Source organism: Notolepis coatsorum (genome assembly GCF_963971535.1).
Source record: "Notolepis coatsorum genome assembly, chromosome: 5".
In the NCBI taxonomy this organism is placed as follows: domain Eukaryota; kingdom Metazoa; phylum Chordata; class Actinopteri; order Aulopiformes; family Paralepididae; genus Notolepis; species Notolepis coatsorum.
This window is the reverse complement of record NC_140169.1, coordinates 80,227,450-80,246,066: the sequence shown is the minus strand read 5'-3', so window position 1 is coordinate 80,246,066 and position 18,617 is coordinate 80,227,450. Positions and strand designations below refer to the sequence as shown.

Below are 18,617 nucleotides of genomic sequence, written 5' to 3'. Positions count from 1 at the left end.
ACACTAGAGGGGGTTAATCCGGTCGCTTGTAAGCCGACAGGAGTAGGAGGGGGGGGGGGGTAGAATCCGGCTGCCTCGTCCGGCCAAGGGTATCCCAGGTGAACCCACTGTAGTGCCGTTCAATGCGCCGGCGATCCTTGGACCACAGATGAAAGCAGGTGGACTCTTTGTGGGCCGGCTCTCTCCGGTCCACGGGGGAGAGACGTGAAGCGACCTCGTCTTGCAGAGCGTCTCCTCACCTTGCGTCCTCTCCAGGGGGGGGGGTTCCAACACACGGCAGTGTCGGGGGTCTTTATCCATGGAATAATCAAAGTATACAAAGCATAATCCGTGCCTGGGAAGGCGGGCTGTCGTCGGTAGAATAATCCGGTATACAGGTCCACTCGCTCGTCGGCTCTGGGGCTCCTCGGGTGCAGCTTCACATGGGGTCAACCACCCTGGGTAAGCAGCCAGTTCTCTGCCCGAAACGATGGGGTACTGACTACGGTAGTATTCTCACCGCACGAAGCACTATATATTAACAGACTATTATTAGCTTAATAGACTACGTCCAACTCGACGATATAGTGCCAAATATGACTATTCAAATATTAATATACACGATGTCTCAATACCGATGGTAGGCGAACTTGGCCTTACTCCCACACGTGGCGTCGCGGGGAGGCTTTACGTCTGTGACTCTATTGGAGGGTAAGAAACTGGACTGAAAAGAAAGTCCTACTTTAGTAGCGCAGTATATATACGCACTATGAACAAATAGTCCCATTAGTGGTGCGGTAGCCAGATTCCTACGCGGAACTAGGACTTGTTCGTACATGTGGAGCGGTACGTTTGAACTGGGTCTGAGGGGTATGGCAGCCTGGCACCAAGGTCTCGACCAATAGTAGAATGGAGACTATTATGGGATGTTCAGTAGGCTAGAATGGATATTCAATGCATATTGTACAAGGAATATACAAGGGATATCAGGGAATATTAGAGAATATACAAATACAATTAAATATATATATATATAAATAAATATATATATTCGGTTTAATCTGGCCCTTCACAACAGCCACCCCCTGAATAGGTCCCAGACCTAATCAGTTAAACAGAGACAGATTAATCGCGTTGTCTATTTACACATAAGGGTTTGCTGTAGGGGTCAGTCAACTTCACAAAGTCATAGGGTTATAGGGTCATGGTCATCATCGATTGTGTCTGGGAGTCGAGGCAGCTCTATGAGCCTTGCCACGGGACGGGTGTAAGTGCGACCCTGGACGAGCACTTCAGCTGCTCGGACCTTGCCGTCGGCACCGGTGATCACTTTGCTTACGCGGCCGGACGGCCACATAGCTCTGGGCAGTGATTGATCAATAATCATGACGACTGTTCCTTCTGTCAAATTGTCTCTCTCCTTTACCCACTTCTGGCGGGTCTGTAGAGACGGTAGGTAGTGCAGTAGGAAACTGTTCCAAAACTTGTCGGCTAATACTTGGCTGTACCTCCACATTCGTCGGCCGTTCGCTTCTTCAGGCCGGTACATTGTCTGGGGTAATGCAGGATCTAGCCGCCCCATCAGGAGTGTGTTGGGGGTAACTGGGTCGATATCCGCCACATCACTGGAGACATATCCGAGGGGCTTCGAGTTAAGTACTCCCTCAATCTCCGTGAGGACTGTCATTAGGACTTCTTCCGCCACAGTCTGGGCCCCAAGTACTGCGTACAGGGCTGTCTTTATGGAGCGCACTTCTCGTTCCCAAGTGCCACCGAAGTGGGGTGCGTTTGGGGGGTTGAATTGGAAATCAACCTGTGCTGGAGCGAGGTGGGTCTTAAGTTCTGGGCCCATAGCTTGGAAGCTCTCTCTCAGCTCTCTTTCGCCGCCTTTGAAGTTTGTCCCATGATCGGACAATAGGGTAGACGGTCTTCCTTTCCGTGATGTGAATCTACGGAAGGCCATAAAAAATGAGTCTGTGCTCATGGTCGGGAGAAGCTCGATGTGTATCGCTCTGGTGGTCATGCATTTGAATACAATACCCCACCGCTTCTCGGTTCCTCTTCCTTTCTTTATGTGCAGCGGGCCAAAGCAGTCCATACCCGTTGAGTGGAATGGCTTGTCACCGATTCGGAGGCGACATGGAGGAAGGTCAGCCATCCTTGGTATGCTGGGCTGCGCGCGCCACTTGCGGCAGTCTAGACATGTTCGCTGGAAGCGTCGTACCGCCTCTCTTCCTTGTAGGATCCAGTAACGACGTCTGATTTCCGCGAAGACTCTTTCTGCTCCTGCGTGATGTACATCCTCATCGTATTTCTTTATAATCAGCTCTGTGACCTTGTGTCGGCTGTTCAATACGATCGGGTATTTAATGTCATCCGGTAGATTGGGGGCTCTGCGTAGGCGACCACCCACTCTGATGAGGGTATGAGCGTCGCTCTCGGGGGCCAGGTGAATTAATCTGCTGTCGGATGGGACGGGCTTTCCTCCCTGTAGACAGGCCAATTCATCGGGGAACGAGTCTCTCTGGGCTCGCTGCAGTAGAAGCAATTCTGCTTCCTCGTAGTTAGCTGCTGACATATCAGCGGGGGACTTGCACTCCGGGTGGTACCGCAGGAATGTTCTTTGTTGTGCACTCTCTATGGACGTGCAATCGTCTATGTTAGGGTCGGTGGAGGCTACGGTGCTCAATCCACAGAACACAGACTTCTTATTTTCCACCTCCTCTGGACTTGCTTCCCTCGGGATAGGCATGGGCCACTGTCCTTCCGGGAGTCTTAGGAATGCGGGGCCGTCACTGTAGACATTGCGACGGGTGAGGTCATCCAGGGGCATCCCCCGGGTGATGACGTCAGCTGGGTTCTGTTTTGTATCAACGTAGCGCCACTCTGTTTCTCCGGTTAACTCTTCGGTTAAGTCTTGAATCTCTGTGACTCTGACTCCCACGAAGACTTTGTACTTGCATGAGTCCGATTTGATCCAGGCGAGTACCGTCGTGGAATCTGACCACAGGATTGTTCTAGACACCGGTATGGTGAGCTCACGTTGGATGAGCGTGGCTAGGTGCGCTCCGGCTAGGGCTGCGCAGAGCTCTAGACGTGGGATAGATTGTTGCTTGCGTGGGGCTATTCTCGAGCGGGCGAGGACAAATGCTGTGTAGATCTCTCCCCCCTGGTCTTGGGCCCGCAAGTAGGCTACTGATCCGTATGCGACCTCTGAGGCGTCACTGAAGACGTGTAAGTCCATTTTACATGTCTCTGGCCTCACCGTGGGTGGGAAGTAGCTTCGGCGCATATTAACGCCTGGGAGTGAGTGGAGCTCCATCTCCCACTCTCTCCAGGTGGATGCAAGGTGTGCGGGAATGGGGTCGTCCCAGCCCTGGTCCTTGTCCCACAATGCTCGTACAATCATTTTTGCCCTGGTGGTGTACGGTAGAATACATCCTAGCGGGTCATATTGTCGGGCGAGTGTTGTGTACACACTCCGTCTGGTGGTCGGCGCCGCCGCCGGCCTTCCCTGCTCCGTAGTCAGGGGCTTGTGTCTGTAGTGAAGCGAATCTGTTTTGAATCGCCACACCAATCCCAGGGTCATCTCCTGGGCTTCTCCCGGGATTGTAGCCATCCAGGTCTCGCTGCTGGCTGCCTTGTCCTCGGAGGAGAGGCTGCGCAGTACTTGCGGATCGCTGCTGGCCCACTGCCTGAGATCAAAGCCGCCTTTGATCAATGAGGCGCGGAGTTTAATCAGGAGAGCCTCGGCTTCTTCCTGGGTTGAAAGGCTTTGTAGACAGTTGTCTACGTAGAAGCTGTTCTTTACGCTGTGTCGGACCTCTTCGTCCGCTGCTGGGTCCTCTGCTACATGTTTCTGTAGTGCAAATGTCGCACAGCAGGGGCTGCACGTCGTTCCGAAGGGGAGGACTTCCCATTGGTAGATGGCTGGGTGCTCATCTCCTGGCTTCTCTCTCCATAGGAACCGTAACAGGGGCTTGTCCGCCTCTACTAATCTCACCTGCAGGAACATTCCTTTAATGTCCCCGCTGATGGCCACCTTTTCCTGGCGGAAGCGGAGTAGAACGCCGAGTAGGGAGGGGCCGAGTGTGGGACCGGGCAGTAACTCTTTATTCAGATTTTGGGATCCGATCTGGTAGCTGCAGTTAAATACTATGCGGTCTTTACCGTTGTGATGGACCTTGTGGTGGGGCACGTACCACGATTCAGTGGTCTGGTCAGCCTCTTTAATGTCCATCTTTGTGACGTGTCCCGCTGTGATGAGCTTCTCAATCTCAGCGCGGTATACACTCTCTTGGGCGGGGTTCTTGGCTAAGCGCCGCTCCGTGTTCAGCAGGTACCGTTCTGTGGCGTCTGTCTTGGCGTGGAAAGTAGGCATTCCTTCTCGCCGCAGGAGTGGCGTGGCGTATCTCAACACGCCGTTGACCGGGACTCTCTTGGTCCCTGTCTCGAGGAGGTGAATGGCGTAAATGTCATCTTTAGAGCGAATGTCTTTCTTTCCGTTCTTAAAGGGCATTTGTTCCAAGGTCCATAGCCGCTCTACGTGTTGCAGGAGTGCGGTTTCTCCCTCTGTGACTCGGGAGTGGAGACATCTAGTGGCTGTACTTCGGTTGAGAGATTTGGCGAGCGGGCCTTGGAGAGTCCATCCCAAACGGGTCTCGACTGCTGCAGGACAGCCTCGGGGTCCGGTATGAACCCGGTCTATCGGGACAATGAGGTCTGCATGGTCGGAGCCTATCAACAGGGTCGGCATAGCATTGTCTATGAGCGGGATCGGTAACTTGCGCAGATGTGCATATTTCTCCATCAGCTTGGCGACGGGGTATGTGTACCGCGACAGTCCTATTTCTTGGCTGGTGAAAGCGTCTGCAATCTGGTACCGTCGCTCAGGCTGGCCGCTTGCTGCGATAGAGAATGAGACATTCTCGCCCTTTATCGTCTTCAAATCTCGTCTTATTGTCCGAATTGTCATTTGGGTTTCGCTTCCCCGCAGCCCTAGCTGGGCCGCAGCGGAGGCGAGCAGCAGGGTCTTCTCTGACCCGTCATCGAGGACGGCGTAAGTGTCCAGGACTTTATTCTGGTAGCTTAGTGTCACACGCACTACTTTTAGGAGTACTCGGGCTCCACTGCTGCTGGCGGGATCGATGTACATGACGCTCGCTTTGCGGCTGGATGGTGCAGGTGAAGGGCGCCGTCTGTTACTGTCGTGAAGTATGTCCAGATGGGCTCCATCGCACTTGGTGCACCTTTTCTTTAAGCGGCATTCGGCTGCCATGTGTGAGCGCGCACAGCGAAAACAGCGCTTGTTGGACTTTATCCATTGACCTGCTTCCTCCGCGTTCAGCTTGGGGAAGGAGTCACATTGCGCTAGCCAGTGTTCTTTCTCACAGTAGGGGCACACTATCTTCCACTTCTCCGTTCTGGAGGGGGTACTGTGGCTCCTGCTGCTCGGTACTGACTCCGATTGGTGCATCACAGTCACCGATCTTCTTCCATCATTTAGTCGTCTGGTTCCTTCTCTGGAGCCAGGGGTGCTCCGTCCGAATGTATCTAGCCGTAGGCTGCTGACTTCTCTCGCCAGGAAGTCTGCTAGATCGAGGAGGTTCGGTTCGGGGCCATTCGGGTCTCTGTGGTCCCTCTGCCGCCTAAAGCGCTCCTGACGAGCGGGCGGCAGCTTCTCCAGGATCCTTTCCACATTTGAGTTGGCGTAAAGTTCATGCCTCCCCTTCTCTCTTTGCGCTCCCAACATCCCTACCAGGGACTGCACTCTGATGGACAGGTCGTCCAGTGCTCGATTGTCTATTGCTGGGGGTAAGCGGTCGATGTGTCGGATCTCCTGGATCACGTAATCCCATATGCGCCCATACCTCTGGTCCAATGCTACCAGCGCTGCTGTGTATGGGGTGGTGGAAGTCGCGTAGGCGAGCGCTATATTATGTGCGCGGGGTACCTTTAAGTGCTTCAGTAGGATGGCGTATTTGTGGCGTTCATCCAATACATCCACCAACATGGTCTCCAGACACATGCGGAGTTCTGTATACTGGGCCCGGTTCTCTTGGGTGAAGTCGGGTACCATAGGCGTGCCAATGTATGACGCTGACTGTGGATACATCGGCGAGCGTTGGGGGAGAGGCCTCCTAGGCGAGTCTCCTCCCGCTCCTTGGTATGGGCTGGTACCGGCAGTGTACCATGGCCCGCTTGTCCAGGTGCTGTTCCTCGGTGCGGGTCGTGCGTCGTGCTCACCCGGGTATAGAGTCGGGGGTCTGTAGCGCAGCTCCGCGGGAGTATAGCCTGGGCTGTACCGGGCCTCCTGGTCCGGTAGAGTACTGTGCTGTCTTCGGGCGTGGTTCTCCTCCTCTTCCTCTTCGTCTTCAGTTAGGTCATCCAGTGCTTGTAGTCTCTGGTTTAGCCTCTCCACAGGATATGCTGCTCCTTCCCGGTTGCTAGGTCTCGCTTGGACCGGTGGGGGGAGGTGGTCTGTGGGGGGTATAGACCTCGTCTGTTGGTCAAGTTCAGGGTTGTTTACTCGGCTAGGGGATGCCGCCCTGGAGGTGTGTCTAGACGAGTTCCTGGAGCCTCTGGCGGAGGGAGAGGGTGTTGTCCGTCTGATCAGCTGTTCTATTAGTTGCGACTGCTGTCTGTCGCGCGCTGCGTCCCGTTGAGCACCGGCTCGTTCTCGGGCCACATTCTCTTCCATCTGAATGCGTCTTGTTTCTAGACGTATCTGCTCGTGTTCGCTTCGCTGCTGGATCTGCAGTCGGTCGCGTTCAGCAGCAGCGTTCAGGCTGATGAGGAAGGCCTGCTGTAGGGTCCTCTCTGCCTCGCTGGGAGAAGGCGGTTGTATAGGGGAGCCTTCCCTCGGGGTACTCCTTGCGGAGCCTTGGAGCTCTATCTCCACGGTGCTCTCCCCGTCTTCTTCCGTGCCGAGTTCTCTCTCGGTAGCGTTGTATTCCTCCCGGGACTCATCGGGGACTACTTCTTCAGTACTGGCGGGGTGTGAAGTCATGTCTGGTTCCCACTGGTCCCCACCGTGAACTTGGTCAGTTACATTAGAGCCCGTAGGGGCCTCTATGGTCGGGGTAGTCTGGGCGTTGGGGTTAGACATACTTTTACTTTCTAGTTTTACCGCGTTTACTGTTAGTAGAAGACTAGGTTGTTGACTGACAGCGTAAGCCTCTAAGTACTGAGGGAGCCGTCGTTCGCGCTGCGGGCGTTGGTTAGGAGGATCGTTTCGTGGAGTGTTCATCATAGGCCATTTCAATATTAATAACACTATATTAATATTACACTAATTACCATCCGGCTCGAAGGACCAATTGTAACTGAGGGGTACAATTCCCTGACTGTATTACTAGATATGATACTTACTACCACTACCTTTGTACTTAATATTCGGCCACCCAGTACACGGCATAAATATATTATCATAAACACTCTCACGTAGATGAAACGGATCCAACACAAATGTACGAAGTCGAAACAGGTCTTTATTTCTACACAGCGATGGTGTGTAGAACAAGCACTTAATCACTTAATTACATTTATGAATTGAAATAGTATGCACTTTTATGGCAAAGAGTATTCGTCGGTATATCAATAGAGAATGTCCAATCTCTGAAGGCGCAGGTGGTAAATATACGACCTGGAATAGTTAAGGAATAACAGCAATGATACTTTAATGATTATATACTAGATACACTAGAGGGGGTTAATCCGGTCGCTTGTAAGCCGACAGGAGTAGGAGGGGGGGGGGGGTAGAATCCGGCTGCCTCGTCCGGCCAAGGGTATCCCAGGTGAACCCACTGTAGTGCCGTTCAATGCGCCGGCGATCCTTGGACCACAGATGAAAGCAGGTGGACTCTTTGTGGGCCGGCTCTCTCCGGTCCACGGGGGAGAGACGTGAAGCGACCTCGTCTTGCAGAGCGTCTCCTCACCTTGCGTCCTCTCCAGGGGGGGGGGTTCCAACACACGGCAGTGTCGGGGGTCTTTATCCATGGAATAATCAAAGTATACAAAGCATAATCCGTGCCTGGGAAGGCGGGCTGTCGTCGGTAGAATAATCCGGTATACAGGTCCACTCGCTCGTCGGCTCTGGGGCTCCTCGGGTGCAGCTTCACATGGGGTCAACCACCCTGGGTAAGCAGCCAGTTCTCTGCCCGAAACGATGGGGTACTGACTACGGTAGTATTCTCACCGCACGAAGCACTATATATTAACAGACTATTATTAGCTTAATAGACTCGACGATATAGTGCCAAATATGACTATTCAAATATTAATATACACGATGTCTCAGTACCGATGGTAGGCGAACTTGGCCTTACTCCCACACGTGGCGTCGCGGGGAGGCTTTACGTCTGTGACTCTATTGGAGGGTAAGAAACTGGACTGAAAAGAAAGTCCTACTTTAGTAGCGCAGTATATATACGCACTATGAACAAATAGTCCCATTAGTGGTGCGGTAGCCAGATTCCTACGCGGAACTAGGACTTGTTCGTACATGTGGAGCGGTACGTTTGAACTGGGTCTGAGGGGTATGGCAGCCTGGCACCAAGGTCTCGACCAATAGTAGAATGGAGACTATTATGGGATGTTCAGTAGGCTAGAATGGATATTCAATGCATATTGTACAAGGAATATACAAGGGATATCAGGGAATATTAGAGAATATACAAATACAATTAAATATATATATATAAATAAATATATATATTCGGTTTAATCTGGCCCTTCACAACAGACTACATTTGTCAAAGTATTAACTTTGTGCAAACAAACAATATGCTCAGCCAGCACTAGACTTTCCTTTCTTTAATATAAACACAAAAAAACAATGGCAACCATGTTTAAATTCCCTGATGGTCAGTTCTTAATGGAAAGGTTAGTTTTCTGCTTGAAATTAAAGTGCAGTATTTGAAATACAATGAAAGGAATATGGCTGGATTTCTTATCAAAGGGAAAAGTGTCACTGTTATTTAAAATAAATAAATAAACAAATTAGAAGGCCATCAATATAAATGGCAGCATACATCAAACTAACACACACACACACTATACTGTTTAAAAACAACACTGCTCTGTTCATTCTATTTTTTAAATATGTACATTATCTGTCTACATTTATTTAGACTAACATTATTTAAATATTGAGTGCAACTGTGGTGGATTACGTAATTCGGTGAGTTGGAACTATCTATGGGTTGGCGGGTCCCCACAGATATTTTAGCGTGTGGGACCTTCAGCTCCGGTAACGTTAGGAGGAGTTCATAACATCAACAAGCAGCACGAAAGCGGCAATAGTCCCGGTTGGAGTTAGTAAAACACAGTTGTATGTGTAGCAGGGTGGATTATCCCTGCTTCGTGGGAACGGGTGTGCACAGCCACTGGGTAGCGAGACACAGTAGAGCTCCGTCTGACTGCACCTTCGTCTTTGGGCCTGGAGCGTCAACTGGAGGCCGGCAGTGGGAGTGGATGGGGCCCGGGATTTACCAACCTGGTCCGGTACTCTGGTCTTCCTCGCCCTTCCGGGACGGTCAGCAATACTCCCCAACTCGCTCTCACTTCCCCCAATACCTCCTTTAACCCTCCCACACCTAGTGACTGAATTGTAAATAAATAACCTAGTTCCTCCCGCAAGCAGTACCCTCCCTCGGGGACCTTAGAAACCTTAATAGTGGAAAGGGGGAAGTTGGGTAGGAAGGGGTTAATTGTGTTAACGTTACCCACACCAAAAGGGTTAATAATAGGCTCAGGAATGGACACGCACACAAGACTCCCATCTACGTTCTTTATCCTTATTTGTACTGTGCAGTTACAAATAGTCAATAGTAAAGGGTGGTTCTATGTCTACTTCAGTTGTAATTCCATCTCTTGTAACACTTGTAAAATACAACCACACTGTATAGAACCAGGTATTGCCGACCCAAATATAATATACTTCAATGTGCTTGACTCATCACCCACGTCTGGGTTAGTACCAGGGATAATACCTCTCTCAGGCTTTACTTATATAGTAGTGATAATACCTCTCTAAGGCTTTACTTATATAATAACAGGTCGGTTACCTCCAAGAGGGAAATGGTTAAGTAGATGGGAAAATATTATTAAAGAACAAACACGTTATTACACTCAAAGAAAATGAAAAAGGTGGGCCCACTTTACCAAACAAAAGTCCTATACTAATGCCGGCATGTAATGTTTATGGGGTACCCCTATGAACTGTAGTTAGCAACCTTAGCTTCGCCAGTAGGCCACGCCACACTGTGTACTGTGCAATAGGATCCTGAGCACCGAAGCGCCAGTGTACTCAACCAAGATGGCGGCCTCGCCGCACCACCACCCTCCGGGTGGTAAGATGGCGTCGAACGCTCTCGTCTCAGGCGCTAGCAAGCTGTGTTATGCAGAGGGGGCAGTAGCGTGCTGGAGGCGCGTGCTGGGTGATGGCGACCTCTGCTGGACGGGACAAACTCCCGTGCTAGGCTGACGACCGCCGGTGCAGAGCAGATGTAGACCGTCGGCGAAGACAGGCTGCTGGCTGCCGGTGCTGGGTTGACGCGCAATAATAATCTGGGGCTACCTTAACTGAAGCTACTCTGTGGGTCCTAGACAGCCCTCCTGCTAGCCGAAACATGCAACAACGCATGGTGCCTCTAAGCCCCAGTTCTCTTCAGGCAAGCTTGCCGGGCACCTCGCTGGAGGGGATAATGTTAACATAAGCCAACTCTTGGCTATACCGCCTTCTTCTAGGATAACTCGTTGTATCACTAGGGTTATTCAGTGGGGATATTCAACACGCTACTACGCTTATATTTCTAGTATAACCCGTAATATATTCAAGTTCAATACGTTCACCTGTGTGATCCACTACGGGGCTCTTTAAACGACACGACCACCCAGGTCCAAGTCCAACGTCGAAGAGACTGGCTCTCCCCACTCTCTTGTGCGCTCCGCCTGCCACCTGCCGCCCCCTGCTGGTACCGCCAACTAGCCCCACAGGAAGAACTGAGTGGATTGAATATGAGTCAGTTTACTGTCTATAATCCATATTCCAGCCGGTGAGAGAAGGAGAAACTTGCGTCATTGTTCGAGAGAATATCAATGGAAACTAGTTAAGATGTCTTTGTGCACAAAGGGGAGATAAAAGGCAAGTCAGCACTTCTGAATAATAGTTGAATATTCAGGGTGCTACATATGTTAGCCTTCTTGGATGTTGAATAAACGCCTATCATTGTCTTTAAACACCCCGCCTCTCAGACTCCCATTTCCTCCTCTGCTAGCTAGTAGCTACGGTAACATTTCGTTGACTGTATTAGCTGGCGGGCTACCATAGTTAAAACGTGCGTTGTGTTGTACAAACTGCTAACGCTATGGCAAGATGTGTGTAGGCCTATGTAATGTTAATGGTTATGTTTTTAAAGTCTTAATGAAGATTGATTTATATTGTGCTTGCCACAAACTGACTAGCACCTGGCTGCAGTGCTGCTGCTGCTGCCTGCAGCCAGTGCTCACCTCTCCCGGCTCCGCCAAATGAATTTTTTTTATTTGCGCGTCATCTGAACCGTACGATACACAGATGCCCTGAACCGTGGGGGTCGTACCGTACGGTACACGGTTCGAATGCGTATCGTCCCACCCCTATTACCTACCTACCTACCTACCTACCTACCTACCTACCTACCTACCTACCTACCTACCTACCTACCTACCTACCTACCTACCTACCTACCTACATACCTATCTACCTCTATACCTACCTACAGTACCCACCTACCTACCTACCTACCTACCTACCTACCTACCTCCAGTACCTACCTACCTACCTACAGTACCCACCTACCTACCTACATACCTATCTACCTCCAGTACCTACCTACCTCCAGTACCCACCTACCTATCTACCTACCTACATACCTACCTACCTCCAGTACCCACCTACCTACCTACCTACCTACCTACCTACATACCTACATACCTACCTACCTACATACCTACCTACCTACCTCCAGTACCCACCTACCTACCTACCTACATACCTACCTACCTCCAGTACCTACCTACCTCCAGTACCCACCTACCTACCTACATACCTACATACCTATCTACCTCCAGTACCTACCTACCTACAGTACCCCCATTTTTTTTTTTATTATTATTTTTTTCAGATATTGGTTGAAGAAGTGTGTCTTTAGTCGACGGCGAAATATTGGACGGGTTTCGGCTGTCCTAACTGTGGTGGGGAGTTTGCTCCACCATTGTGGGGCAAGGACTCTCTCCTGGATCTCCCATCCAGAAATACATGATACAGTACAGTTTTATTTAAAATTGTACTGTAGCTTCCCACAACAACAACAAGCCAAGGTCCCAAAAGGATTAATTATCATGAAGTTACAAAGTAATCAAGGTAAAAAAAAATTACCTCATAACCTCTACAATATTGGTGTGGCTTGGTGATAAGACTAGACTGATCCAGTGCTTTCCAGCACATTCTGATGCTCAATTAAAACTATTTGAAACCACAGCAGTTAGTACTAGTAGAGTACAATACAGAATAAACCTCAGTTTACCATGGCAGTCTACATGGCAGTCTCACCTGCCCACATGAGAAGAACCACCAGGATGATGACCATCTCGCCAGTCTGTAGATGCCTGGAATGCTCCAGCCCCTGCACAGTGGGGTCATCTGGGGGACAAAGAGACACAGGACAATGGGTCTCATTCTCCAACGGACTTACGACAAGAAATTTGCTCTCAGGGCCATTTGAGACATCTTAGGGCCGGTTGTGCTTTAGTAGCCTGTATATATGATGACAATACATTAATCAAATCTCATTTTGATCGGTCGCTAAAGCGCTTCCGCCACCATTTTTACACGGCTGCATCGCATCAGTTGCATTTAATGAGCTGGACAGGTGTGTCTAAACTCTCAACTTTTTGCGATTTCATTTGCACACGGCACAGAGCCTGGCTTATAAGGAGCTCTCGGAGGCGTGTCTTGTATGCAAATGACCTAGACGGGAACGCGTGTTCATCATAGTGACATTCCTCATCGCCGGCATCCCAGCTGGGATTGTTTGGGCCACTTAAGACAGCCTGCCCACGTGTCGGGGAATCAGAGTGATCTTGTCGTCGGTTCTATCTTAGTCAGTCCCAAGATGGTTGCCCTAAGAGAAGTCTTTGGGAAATGTTGGAGAATGAGACCCAATGTCTATACAGATACATGAAAACCCTCATACTTGACCTCTCATTGGAATCATTGGCCTTGCTTTGCCACCATATTGGTTGAGTTTATTATAGTTTCAGTTTCAGTTTAGACTTTATTTGAACAGGGACAGCACACATAATGAACATAAAGTAAATGTGTGACACAGTGTTAAGCCAAAGCTCATTTTCAACTGTTGTCCCTGGGCCTGGTGTTAAAAAGACGCTAACAAAGATGCTAAAAAATAAAGCATAACATATATGGCATACAGGTAATTAAGAACAGGTTAAAACACATCATGCAAAATATTTACATCAGACATGTACATATTAGGTACAGGCAAGCATATGGGGTTAGAGTTCTGCAGGGCTGTTGTGTTCACACATGTGTAGTTATTTCTTAACCATGTTTTGAAAGTGTGTTTGAATGATCTGTGTGTTTCTATATTGCGGATGTAACTTGGAATGGAGTTCCAGGTCTTGGCAGCTCTCACGGAGAGGTCTCTAAATGTACTTTTCCCTTTGTGCACCCCACTGAAACACTGCACACGGTGTACCCTTTGGGACGTTTTCTTTCCCATGTACTTTACATGTAATATATATATATATATATTTACTTATGAATTTCTTAAAAAAATAAAATTATGAATACCATTATTAACTTCAGTCCTCAACATACATATAAAATATTCATTCATTTTCAGGATTTTAACCCCTTAAATACCAGTTTGTGTGATTGAAGCGTGGCTTATTTTCAAGACAAAAAACACTAAGGGTTCATTATTTTCCATCCCATAAATGCTAATGTAATTGGAGTGTCGAAGATTGGCAAAAAAAATAAGTTTGATACATAAAATGTTTTGTGCAGTGACAGTGTATAAAACACTGCACACGGTGTACCCTTTGGTAAAAAAACGTCCCTATTGACTCCCATGTTAAACACGTTTTTTGAAAACGACGCCATTGCAGATTGAATTTAGATTTTTATAATTTTTTTCATCTAATAATAATAATAGATCAAATTTATATAGCGCCTTTCATAGAACCCAAGGTCGCTTCACAATCAGGAAAAAAAATAGGACTAGGGAAATAGGGGGAAAAAGGGGATGAGGGAAGGTAAGGGATAATGGATAATGGACCTAATCTAAACTAAACTAACTGATGGGGAAAAGCCTTGGTGAAGAGGTGTGTTTTTAGAGCAGATTTGAAGGTGTCCAGGGTTGGGGCATTGTGGATTTCGGGGGGGAGAGAGTTCCAGAGGGTAGGGGACGCCACGCTGAAGGCTCTGTCCCCAAAAGTCTGTAACCTGGTGCGAGGGATGGAGAGGAGACCTAGATCAGAGGATTGTAGGTTCCGGGATGGAGTGTGCTGGTGGAGGAGATCAGACAGGTATCGGGGGGCGAGGGCATGGAGGGACTTGTAGGTGAGGAGCAGGAGTTTGCAGGTGATGCGGAACTTGACTGGGAGCCAGTGGAGGTGGATGAAGGTGGGGGTGATGTGCTGCCAGGGCTTGGTGTGAGTGAGAACCCTGGCAGCTGAGTTCTGAACATACTGGAGCCTGTCCAGGGCTTTGCTGGGTACCCCGAACAGGACTCCGTTACAGTAGTCCAACCGGGAGGTGATGAATGAATGGATCAGGGTCTCAGCCACAGAGTCTGAGAGTGAGGGTCGGAGACGGGAGATGTTTTTGAGGTGGTAGAAGGCAGACTTGGTGACGGATTTGATGTGGGAGTGAAATGAAAGTGTGGAGTCAAGGGTGACGCCCAGGTTACGGACTTCAAGAGACAGGGAGATGGAACAGCCGTCAACGTGGAGGAGGAGATCTCCAACCTTCCAGAGCAGTGCCACAACCATGAGCTCTGTCTTTTTGCTGTTCAGTTTCAGTAATTTGGTTGACATCCATGTTTTTATGGCATGGAGGCAGTTGACTACAGACTGTGGGGGGAGCTGGGAGGATGGTGAGGTGCTGATATAGAGCTGAGTATCATCAGCATAACAATGAAAGTTGAGTCCGTAGTGACGTATAATCTGACCGAGGGGGAGCATGTAAATGGTGAATAGTAGGGGACCCAGCACGGAGCCTTGGGGGACACCGTGGTTGACTGGGGCCGGGGGGGAGGATGAGCCGCTGACGCTGACAAACTGAGATCTATTTGTGAGATATGAATGAAACCAAGACAGAGCTGTACCGGTGATGCCAAGGTTGTCGGAGAGGCATTTGATGAGGACTGAGTGGGATATTGTATCGAACGCCGCGGAGAGGTCGAGAAGGATGAGGAGGCTGATGTGTCCGGAGTCTGCAGCAAGGAGGAGGTCATTAGTGATCTTGATGAGGGCGGTCTCTGTGCTGTGATGTGCTCAGTAGACTGACTGTAGGCTGTCATCTATTTCCGGCGGCCACAGCTTCTGTGTTTACTGCTTATATCCTGCATACCGTTCAAAAAATATTTGTATCTAAAATGATTTGAGAATGTTTTATGGAGGTCTTAGTGTGGTGTGCATGCGTGTGTTGAGAAATTAATGTGTGTGCATGTGGTCATTTGCAGCCATTATGTGAAAATGGCTAGTACACAGTAATGTGTGTAATCATTTTAGATAAAAAATTTTTTTTTAACGGCATTGCAGGATATAAGCAGTAAACACACAAGCTGTGGCCGCCGGAAATAGATGACGCAATGCGGCCATCTTGAAAAATAATTAGTAATCATGCATATATAAATGCACATAAAGGGGCCTAGATGAAATTTTTTATTTATTTTTATATTCAATCTGCAATGGCGTTGTTTTCAAAAAACTTGTTTAACATGGGAGTCAATAGGGAAGTTTTTTGACCAAAGGGTACACCGTGTGCAGTGTTTATTTGCAGAGCAAACTATAGAGTTAAAAAAAAATGCAGACTTCATCTTGAGACTTCATGTTGAGAAATTGATGTGTGTGCATGTGGTCATTTGCAGCCATTATGTGAAAATGGCTAGTACACAGTAATGTACTGTACTAGTAATGCTAGTACAGTAATGGCTAGTTTTCACATAATGGCTGCAAATGACCACATGCACACACATTAATTTCTCAACACATGCATGCACACCACACTAAGACCTCCATAAAACATTCTCAAATCATTTTAGATAAAAATATTTTTGAACGGCTGTTACGACCCCTGTGAGTCTAAGGGTAAAGGGCTGTAACATAACAGTTGGTTGACAGAAAAGATGGACCACGTTTGTAAACAACAATGATATCTATTGATAGATGCAAAGGAAGCACATGTAGCTCAAGGGTGAGCCCAGGCCAAAACAACAAACAAACACCACTATACTCCAAATAAACCCAATCTAATCTATGGTCAAATAAATTACATTACCTAAACTACTCTTACCTAACCAAAACAGGACAAAACAATATCCAAAGGAAATGGCAGCTCACCCCATCTGTGCTTCCTGAGAAAGAGAGAAAAACACATTAATGATACATAAAACAAAGGCAGAATATATACAAAAACAAACTATAACTAGCAATGCTCTCTCTGTGGCCATACACACACAAGGCAATTTCCACTAAGCACAAAGGCCAATAAACGAAATGCAATATTGTCAAAGTCAAGGTTGCAAAATCACACTAGGCCTAGCCTCATGCCAGAGAGAGAGAGTGACTGAAGTGAGAAGCCATGTTTTAACAGGTGTGTGGTGATCCATGATTGGGTGGTGTTGATTGAGTGTTGGAGTCTGGAAAACCATCCACCAATCGGTGCTGTGCTGGGTAATGGAAGGGCAGGCCTGGCAGGGACCAATGGTGGAGGGAACAATGGCCTGGAGGGAGGAAAGAAAAATGGAGAACACACACACATGGAGACACACACTGGGGAATATATACATTGGGATGTAACACCCCCATACATAAGACAAAAACATGTTTGACACCAACTAAACATGTTTTTCTTTAACAACGAGATCCTCATCTCCGAGATAACTGGTACTCCAAAGTAAAGAGCTATGAAAAAAACAAAAATAAGTTGTCGGTACAACAATGAACCAGTCAACAAACAAGTCGACCGCACGAGAGATTTAACTCCGAGATAGAGCATCCGCCAACACATTCTCAGACCCCTTCTTATGCTTTATGCTGAGGTTATAATTTTGCACTATGAGCGCCCAACGCATGAGGCGCTGATTGTGGTTGTACATCCGCGACAGAAAAACCAATGGGTTGTGGTCGGTGTATACTACCACTGGTAATACGCTCGAACCGACATACACCTCAAAATGTTGCAACGCATACAACATAGCCAAAGTCTCCTTTTCAATAGTGGAATAGTTTAGTTGATGTTTGTTAAATTTCCGGGAAAAATAACAAACCGGGTGACTGACACCATCGTGATCTTCCTGTAATAACACCCCTCCAGCTCCCACCCCGCTGGCATCCACCTCCAGCTGGAACGGCAGGGAGAAATCTGGAGCAGAGAGAACAGGGGAACTGCATAAGAGAGCTTTAACACCATCAAATGCATTTTGACAATCAGCTGTCCAAATGAATGGTTTGGACGGGCTACACAGGCTAGTGAGAGAAGTGACGACAGAAGAAAAGTTTCGGCAAAAACCACGGTAATACCCAGCCATCCCAAGGAATCTACGCAATTCCCGCCTAGTAGTAGGCACTGGAAAAGTTGTGATTGCAGATATTTTTGCATCCACCGGACGCACTTGTCCTTGTCCTACCTGCTTACCAAGATAGGTAACCGTAGCCTTGCCGAACTCACACTTGGCAAGGTTAAGGGTCAGGGAGGCTCCAGCTAAGCGGTCAAAGACAGTTTGTAAGGTTGTCATGTGGTCACGCCAGTTGGTCGAATAGACAACCAGGTCATCGAGATAGGCATTACAATTTGGAACACCAGCCAGGACTAGGGTCACCAGTCGCTGGAAAGTGGCCGGGGCATTACGCATTCCAAAAGGCATTACAGTATATTGCAAAACATTTTCAGGAGTAACAAACGCCGAGATTTCCGAGGCACGGGGGGTCAAAGGGACCTGCCAGTAACCCTTTAACAAATCTAGTTTGCTAACATAGGTGGCAGATCCAAGGTTGTCAATACAATCTTCCATGCGGGGCAGTGGGAAGGAATCAGGCACGGTGACAGCATCCGATTTGGGAGCTAACAAGCAAGGTGAACTCCAGGGACTGCAACTTGGCTTGGCTAAACCATGTTTTAACAAATAGTCAACCTCCTGTTGCATCATGGCTCTCTTGGTGATGTTAACACGGTATGCATGTTGCTTGATAGGCACAGCATTGTTAACATTAATATCATGGGCCAATACAGAAGTACAGGAGGGAACATCACCAAACAGAGCCATGTAGGCCTGAATCAAATTTGTGATGTCCTCTCGCTGCTCCTCAGGTAAGTGTGCTAAGTGAGTGGGCAGGTTCAATAACATCTCAGT

General features: G+C 48.5%; 1 protein-coding gene across 1 annotated transcript in view; it reads right to left on the bottom strand.

Annotated features, from left to right (window-relative positions):
• Positions 1-18,617, bottom strand: part of fndc4a (fibronectin type III domain containing 4a) — a gene marked incomplete at its 3' end in the record, with an annotated part of 199,307 nt that overhangs the window by 18,654 nt on the left and 162,036 nt on the right. Inside the window, exon 4 of the mRNA XM_084314153.1 lies at positions 12,572-12,661. Coding sequence (XP_084170279.1) covers positions 12,572-12,661 — 90 coding nt within the window. The remainder of the gene's footprint in view (positions 1-12,571; positions 12,662-18,617) is intronic.